We start from the raw sequence: 9,247 nt of genomic DNA, 5'->3' as shown, positions 1-9,247 counted from the left end.
CCAAATGTTATACAAGCTTGATTTTGTTTTATTGTTCAGAATACTGTGGAAACAAAAACAATATTGCATCATTTAATAATCTTCAAATGGCACTCTAACTGAATTTTGGTTTTGGTGGCATTTGCAGGTCCATGATGCTTCCTTCCAACATGTTAATAACCATGCTAATTGAAGGCCTATTTTTTGGCTTTATCTGTATGCACCATAAACCCACTATCATCATTTTTTTTGCAATTTCTTTAGTCTTAGGATTAGCATCAGTCTCAGGACTAACAAGACTAGTATCAGGAGTGCCAAATCATAGTACTTATCAAAATTGTCATAAACTCAATCTGGTGTTAGACTGGGTTTATGACAATTTTATGTGCATATTCAATTTGTATCATCTTCAGGAACTGGCAAATGGTCAAAACAAGTTTAATAATAAGGAGCACACATATAGCTTGATATCTGAATTGCTTCCCTTGCTGAAACATATCTATCAGAACCAATTAAATGAGCTGGAAGTAAAGCAAGGGGATCAAGGTAAGCTTCAAAACAATTGCCTAGTTTCTTCCTCCAGTTAGATATCCTCTTGATCGATCTATCATCCAAAAGGTGGATTTTTTGGTGTACTTCTTCGAGTATATGAGCCTCACAATGAGCTTGTTAACTGGTATGTCTTCACATCTGTAACACCTCTGATAATTTCGTAAGAGGAGATGAGTAGACTCCGGAAGAATGAGTAGCTCAACACTTCACATTTGAATGCATTTGAGTAATGGAATTTCAGTCACTGATATTATAATCCTGTGTTTAATTACTCTAACCACCGTTTAACTTTCTGAGAATTATTGATCTTTTTTATGATGAATATTTTAGGACGAATGATGGACAAAAGTACAGCGGATGTAGCTTCAGATGGGTATCACAAATATAAGGTATAACTACACACTTTTTAGGTTCACCTTTTTTAATGTAAAAATATATAAAAGCTTCTTCTATCTGTTTCATTTTGGGTTTGAATCTTAACTTAATTATTACCCATTGATGACTATTAAAGCTACTTCCTAAGCAATCGCACAATTAAAGAGTTAGTTTGACTATAGAAGAATCATACAAGTAACTTTCAGTAAGATGAGATGATTTATTAGGAAGATGTCAAGCTGATGGCTGAATTGGGATTGGACTCCTACAGATTCTCCATCTCGTGGTCAAGACTTCTTCCGAGTATGACTCCCTGAAACTTTTAGATCGGTTAGAGTGTTATTAAAAAACACTAATTCTGTTATTTTATATGAATGCTACTTTCTTTGTAGATGGAAGAGGATTTGTGAATCCTAAAGGTCTGCAGTTCTACAACAACTTCATCGATGAGCTAGTGAAATATGGTTAGTCTTCCCTTTAAATATACATCAAACTTGTTTTCTAATTCAACTTTTGGTGAGAGATTGAGGAGGATTCGTTTGAAATGCACTCTGCAGGGACTGGATTGGTCTTACTTCATCATTTGAATTTGCAAATTTAGCTGGTTTAGTAGAGAAGATCATGTGAACTCCTGGATCTTCTTGGATGCAAGAACTCTCATGAATCAATGAGTTGTTGATGCTCTGAACATTGCTATTCACACTTGTGCTAATGGAGGGGACTTCAGTACTTGCCATTTTAGGTGCATCCATGAGAGATTTGTCATTGACCTTGCTTTTTACACTTTAACATATTATTTCAAATGTGCAAATCAAAGAAGCTGAGCAAACAAGTAAAAATTACCAGCAAAAAGTTACTTATCTCATTTTCAATCTCTATTTGAGTAGAATTTACAGCATCTTTAATTTTCCTTATGTAAGCAACAAACTGCTTTATATCCATATTGACTATTTTATTCTATTCAGGTAAGAGAATTGGAGAATCAATTAAATAGTGAGAGGACAACCAAGAAGGATATTGTAAAGTTCCCAAAGCCTCCAATGGCTTCTTTAAGATGGAGGCCTCCTTTACAAAGAATCACCAATCAGTTGTCACCCTCAGGAAATCAAACAAGCAAAGGTGCCCATCCAGTAATAGATAAAGAGAATTGTCTATTAACAAATAAAACTACTGGGGAAGATTTAGTTAAATCTCTGCACAGAGCAAGAAGGATAACGTTAGCACCAGTAAGAAGAATATTTGTATACTATCTATTGCCTTTTGATGTTGTAAGAAGAATAGTTATGTGTAATTTGTGGATACTGACTTGATGTGCACAATATCTATTATCTTTTTATGTTGTAAGAAGAATATTTATGTGTTGGTTATATGGATATTGACTTAGTGTGTTGAGATACGTCGGTGCATTTTTATTTGTGATTTTGTTAGTGAATTAATAATATTAACTTAATTTTATGATTTGCTTGGTGATAATATTGGTTTTTCACTATTTCGAAAATTAAATTTGTGTCGTTAAACAATACTGATATTACATCGATTTTCCACCGCTGCAAAACCGGTGTCATTAACTAATATTACATCGGTCGTATACCGCTGCCAAAACTGGTGTTATTAACATATAATATTACATCGATTTTACACCCGATGTCGTTAAGTGATACTACACAGGTTTTAACCCGATGTCTAAAATGGTAGACCTTTTACATCGCCTTCATAGACATCGGTCAAAAATGTAATAGACATTGGTGGAAAATCGATGTCTATGAGGGTTTTTGTTGTAATGCGATGTGCTAAATTCTATATCTTAATGTGAATTGATTAGCGAAGCATTTCTATGTTGTATGACCGAGGGACGTCGTAATAGGGCTGCCCCGCTAACGGACTTCATAGGGATCATAACTATTTGATTGCTTAAGATTTAGATGAGAGTCCTTGACCGGTGTTTTCTACAGGAAATAACCGATGACTTCTTACAAATACATTACAATTGAGGATAAGGATTGATAGATTGTATTACATTGATGAATATCACAAAGAAACCAAAACTCTTAGAACCTTCACAAAACTAAGTTCCTACATTTAACCTTTTACTTCTATTCTTTAGTTGTTTCTTAGATCATATAATCTTTTGTTTGATTGGTTAGCTAATTCGCTTTGAGATATCTTTATTGATTATAACCAATCCCTGTGGATTCGATATCTTTTTATTACTGATGACGTAACCGTACACTTACGGTGTGTAACACCTCTCTGTTGGCAAGGTACACAATTAGCATCATCTAAATCTTACTCTCGCGTGTATCCTCTACGTTCTTCTTCTTCATCCACTTGCCAAAAAACGTACTGACTTAAGCGTCAAAGGGCCTTGCTAGGGATCTCTTCAATTGTCATTGGTCACAAACGCTTTGTTGGATTGTCATATTGTGTGTGGGATTGTTGAGGAGCTTCATCGTCGGTTAAAGAAGTCTTCCATTGGTCAACAGACCATCCACCTGAGTCAACTCGCCATCTCCCTAGCCTTCAAATAGGATAAAATTTGTGTCGTCTATAGGAATCTTTGCCTGAATCTAAAGCTTTGAGATAGAAGAGGCTAGAAAACTCACAACTATTGCTTTGACACCTGAGGAGTTCAAGATGATTGTCGAGGCTTGAGTGCAAAAAGCATTGCAGCAACGACAAGCAGTTACCAGAGGCACACTACCATGGCCAAATCCCGCATTATCAACGACAACACTTTATAGGGAAAGGGGAGATCAAGAGGAAGGTCTTGCTCATTTGTTTCCTACACCTCTTTCACCAATCTGGCACCCCGATTACTTTTTCATACACCGCCTGAGCAATTGGGCCAAGGAGGAGTACTTCAAGAATCTTCAGGAGAAACACTTGTTCGAGACAGGTTCAAAGGAAAAATTATAGCCAGTGATAGCTCCCCTGAGCGAATCATCACCCTGTTCTCGCAATGGGTGTTGGAGGATCCATTGTCAAAATACTATTAGAGCCTGAACTTAGGAGAATATTTGGGAACAACCGACCCGGAGGATCATCTCCTCAAATTTGAGAAAGTTGTCCTTCTTCAACAATTTACGGATGGTGTGAAATGCTTAATGTTCCTCACCACATTTGGCAAAGCAGCCCAACGATGGTTTAAACGGCTGTTAGACAACTCCATTCACCTCTTCAAGGAATTCCATAAAGCAGTTCTCCACCACTTCTCCAGTAACTAACGCTACCACAAAACCCCTTGGAGCCTCATTTTGCTCAAATAGGGGCCCAAAGAGACACTCCGTGCATACATCAAGAGGTTCAATTAGATGACTATGGATGTCCCCATAGTCACCACGGAGATTTTAGTAAGCGACTTTTCTCGGAGACTCACTGATAATGATTTTTGACGCGATCTGGCCAGAAGAGCTCCAACGAACTTTGATATGCTGATCAACCGGGCAACTGAATTCATCAACGTTGAAGAAGTGCAAGCTGCCTAGAAGAAGCACTATAAAAAAACAGGTCTTCAAAGACAGATTTCTGAAACAGAATTAAATCCGTTTCAAATTTTAGTAAATCAGAAACAGATTTTCTACGAAATTACTAGTCCATTTTAGTTAAATAAAATATAATATATAAAAATAAATTTGAAACAAAATTTAAAATGAATTTGAGACGAAGCTACCAATAAATTTTTATAAATAAAAATAAATACAGATTAGAAACGAATATTTGAAACGGAAATAAAATCTATTTCGGATTTTTATAAATAAAAAATTGATATTCTACTTAATCACTAATTTATTTTACTTTAATAAAATATAATATTAAAAAAATTAAGCCAGAATTTAAAACAAATTCAAAATAAAATAATATATATATTTTTATTAAAAAATAACTATGAATTATAAATAGAATTTGAGATCATATTTTTGTTAAAAAATTCATTTAAAATTTAATAAAGATAAATTTATTTTATTTTTAAAAATATAATGTATAAAATGAAATTTGAGATGAAATATGAAATATATTTGAAATAAAATTGTATTTAATTTTTTTAAAAAAAATATTAAGTATAAATAGATTTTTAAAAATGTTAAAATATCATTTAAAATATAAAAAATTGAGATAAAAAATTAGTTTCTAAATTAATAAAATTTGAAATGAAATGTACTTGGATTTATAAATTTATCTCAATATTCATAAATACTATAGACTATTTTTCCGCTAAAATTTATTAGCCCTTATTATTGTTTTCTTAATATGTTATTTTTTTACTTGAGCTCTCTTTGTAACCTAAATCAACCCTTCCCTTTCTTTCTCTCGTTGCACTTTTTTTCTCTCGTCGCGGCAATTTCGTCATTCTTAGGGATTTCCTCACTTGACCGCCTCTTGCTGGCGTGAGGTCGCATACCTCTAGCGGTCGCGAGGTCGCACGCCTCTTGTGGTCGCGAGGTCACACGCCTCTTGTGGCCGTGAGGTTGCTGCGTAGGGATGTAAATGAGCTAAACATTATTAAGCTCGAGCTTAACTCGTTTAAGTTGTATTCGGACTCGAGCTCGGCTCGAGCTCAAATCAAACTTTTATCACAAGGCTTGAGCTCGGCTCGTTTTAGAATTACTAAACTCGTGAACAATTCGAGCTCAGCTCGTTATTATCTCGATTATCATAGTTAATGAGCATAACTAGTTAAGCGAGCTCAAGCTCATTTTCAAGCTCATTTTTTGCTTGTTTTAAGGCTCGTTTTGCAAGCTTGTTAAGCGAGCTCGAAAACTCATTTGAATAAATATTTAACAAACCTAACAACTAAAATAATATAAACTCAACACATCATTGAACATCCCAAACTACTACATTAAACTTCCAAACTCAACACACCATTGAACATATTCATGAGCCCTTTAATCGAGCCAAGCTCAAGCCCGAGTTCATGAGCTTATAAACGAACATGTTCTCGAGACCTTTAAACGAGCTAAGCTCGAGCCTGAGTTCACGAGCCTATAAATGAGCATGTTCTCGAGCCCTTTAAACGAGCTGAGCTCTAGCCCTTTAAATGAGCCGAGCTTGAGCTCTTGAGCATATAAACAAACATGTTCGTAAGCTCACGAGTCGAATATCCTTAAGCTCAAGCTTAGCTCGATGAAACTATCGAGCTCGAAATCAAGCTCAAACTCAACTCGATAAGCTAAATGAACGAACTCGAACGAGCTTTTTACCGAATTGAGTATCGAATAGCTCGTGAACCGTTTGGTTCATTTACATCCCTATTACTGTGGTTGCGCGTGGCCACCTATAAACGTACATGGTTGCTCACGGTTGCCTCGCGCTCAAGGCGACCTCTTCGCGTGGATTTTGGTTGTAGCTAAAATTGGAGATTTCCTAGGAAAGCACTATAGATTTGGTTCTACACTATTGGTTAATGCCAATGTCTGTGGCTTCTTGGTGTCCGTGTACCCTGGTATGTTGTATTACCTTAGCATATATCTTACTCTGTTGCCTTGTATCGTTGCATCAACATTACAGTGTTGATAAAAATGCTTCTCTCTTATTTTTTGATATTCACTGCATTACATGATTCAGCTATAACTTATGGCTAATGTTTAGTTCAGTTTCATATTACTTGAATTGATCATTGCATGTATGTTGTTGAAAAAAGTGTACATAACAATGTGGTTTCTTAATCAAGAAACCATTTTTCATTAGATAAAAGGCAACAGACATTCTATGTTGAATCATTCAATTGGTTTAGTGGTTCCTCTCCTATTAATGCTAGACAACTGCAATGGAAGGTAAATACTAAATGATGTCGTTTAAACTTGTTAGATTGCTTTACTGAGATACAATATATCTATGATTCTAAATTTTATAGATTGTATTAGAATATAATGTCAAATGTCAAGGTCGATGAATTGGTTGGTGTTCTATATGTAATTTTATTTTTTTTATTGGAAAATCTTAGTGAATAAGACAGTAGTTTTCTAAAATTAGTTTTTAAGAATCTGGTGATTCACTGCTATTGTAAAATATCTATCAAAGTAATTTATATATGCTTGATTTAAAATTAAAACTCCAAGAATTCCTTTTTCTAGTGTAATATAATTGACAAAAGAAATTTATTATTCGGTCTGATATAATCTTGTTTCTATGAGTGCAGCATTTCAAGACCAGAAAACAATGGTGAAGAAAATTTGGTTGTGCATCAATCAAAAGATGACTAGGGTTTAGTGTTGGAAAATTTGTAGCTTTCTACTAAGACTAAGTGTATGTATGTTCATGAGTTATTTTAGACTCTCGGGATGACAAATAAGTCAGGACTTGAAAAATCAATTAGTATAATGAACTTGATATCAATTAAAAATATAATCTATTGATCAGAATGTTGTTAATGACATATTTGCGAGAATATTGGAATTATGACCCAGACTCAAGTATAGATTTCTAAAAAATTGATGTCATTTCATGTTAATTGTCCGAAGTTTGATTATCATATTTCTCCCCTAGGTTGTGATCCAAATCTCAATGGAGATAATATAAATTTATACTGTTGGTAAGTAGTCATTTTTTTTTCTGATATAAGTTATCTCATTGCATGCTTGTTTTTATATTTATTAAACTCACTCGTTTCATGTTTTGATTCGCTAGATTGTCTCAACAAACTTAGTTGGTTCATTAATCCATACGAAGTAATTCATCTCATGGAGTTCGAGACAAGGGAGGGCAAAGGGAAGAAATCGTAGACATGCATGCTACTAACAAGAGGATAGATGAAGAAATGGTTGAAAGTAAAAAAAAAAGTATTAGAACTTTATCACAGAAAATATATAGAGGGAAGAAAAGTTTATCAAGTAAGGTAGGCAAAGCAAAGAAAATCTTAAGGAGAAAGCTTGTAAAATGATTCAAGAGGTGAAATATTCAAATTATTTATATCTAAGAGGACCTGATCCTGTGACCATGAGCATCATGATAGAATGTAAAGATTAGATTACCTAAGGTGAGATTTAAAAATTTATACATTTTCTTAGAGGATATAAATATTTATTTGTCTCAATGTTAATTTTATGATACTTCTTGATTAGAAATTAGGTATATTAAATATTTATTTGAAAGGTGGGAGTGTTTCTTGTAGTAAATACGAATATAGAATTATAATATAATAAAAAATTAGTAATAAATTTAAAAATAAAATTATATATGAATTTATAAATAGAATTATAAATGGATTTATTTATAAACATATTAAAATTATTTTTTATATGTTATTTAAAATAGATTAATTATGGATTTAAAATAAAATTTAGAGACAGATTTTATATTTCAAATTAATTTTATTTGGTTAATTTAAAAATAGATTTATAAATGATTTTTTAATCCATTTCTAAATTAGAGATGGAATATTTTTGTCTCCTGAATTAGCAATGAGACTTTCAATAACAGATTTTAGATATGAAATATTTTATCTTAAACTTTTTTTAGAAATGGAAAAGTGACTTTCAGAAATGGATTTTTTGTTTCATTTTTGAAGCCCTATTTTCTTGTAGTGAAGGAAGTTAATACACCTACCCCCTACCCCAGTGGTTGATCGACTAGCACAACCTACTCCCCCACCAAGTGGACCTCGAGCAGGTCCTCAAATTCGTCAACAAGAACCACGACCTCAAGCCGTGCAGCATGTGGAAGCTCCTCGGGAAGCTTTATAGAGGTGGTGCACATACCATCGAACACCCACTCATAACACTGAGGATTGTTACACTCTGCTGAATTAATGAAACAACAACCCTAGATACCGCCAGTGTTCTCTAGCTCTAAACCGCCGACCGTATCGACGACAAAATAGCCCGCTCAGGATTGAGTACCAAGCGGTCGGGCAGCAGTAGGGAACACTTCAGTGCCAGGCCGAACAAGTTCAAAAGATTGCCCAATCTAGGAGCAATCCTCAACACGGCAAGAGAAAAATCGCAATAATGCCGCCCGGGGTAATATTAACATGATAGCTGTGTTGGGATTTTGGAGCTGCAAAAACTGCTTTTGAGTTGCGGAAACCCTCGAAATCCCATGCCACCGGATCCGTGCGAATATTAAAATTTTACATGTACAAGTTTTCTAATCCTAGATGTACTTTAGATCTACATGTTTAGGAGTTTATACCTTTGATGCGAAGTCCTTCGCTTATCCCGCTCGTCCAAGGTTCGTCGGATCTCAAGGGTGTCAAGTGAACACCCCTCTATGTGTATCCACACGAACAAAAGGTGGAGAAGAAACCTTTAGAGTGTGCTATCACCCTTGAAGGTTTCGACCAAGGTGGAGGAGAGGGAGAGAAGAAGAAGCAAGGAGGAAGAAGATGACTTGAATGAGTTTA

General features: G+C 34.5%; 1 protein-coding gene across 2 annotated transcripts; it reads left to right on the top strand.

Annotated features, from left to right (window-relative positions):
• The first annotated feature begins 379 nt into the window (after positions 1 to 379).
• On the top strand, positions 380 to 1,674 carry LOC122011561 (beta-glucosidase 3-like). Of its 2 annotated transcripts, none has more exons than XR_006119971.1 (4): positions 380 to 920; positions 1,043 to 1,209; positions 1,299 to 1,370; positions 1,464 to 1,674. XR_006119971.1 is itself a non-coding variant. In XM_042567946.1 (4 exons), the coding sequence occupies exons 1-4, from the start codon at positions 846 to 848 to the stop codon at positions 1,505 to 1,507; spliced, it is 267 nt and encodes an 88-aa protein (XP_042423880.1). In that variant the 5' UTR covers positions 380 to 845; the 3' UTR covers positions 1,508 to 1,674. The 2 variants fall into 2 exon arrangements, 1 of the variants encoding a protein (XP_042423880.1); XM_042567946.1 differs by having other exon boundaries at positions 1,134 to 1,209.
• Positions 1,675 to 9,247: the final 7,573 nt, after the last annotated feature.

The sequence above is a fragment of the Zingiber officinale genome, chromosome 8A (genome assembly GCF_018446385.1).
Source record: "Zingiber officinale cultivar Zhangliang chromosome 8A, Zo_v1.1, whole genome shotgun sequence".
In the NCBI taxonomy this organism is placed as follows: domain Eukaryota; kingdom Viridiplantae; phylum Streptophyta; class Magnoliopsida; order Zingiberales; family Zingiberaceae; genus Zingiber; species Zingiber officinale.
This window is presented reverse-complemented; position numbering and strand designations above follow the sequence as displayed.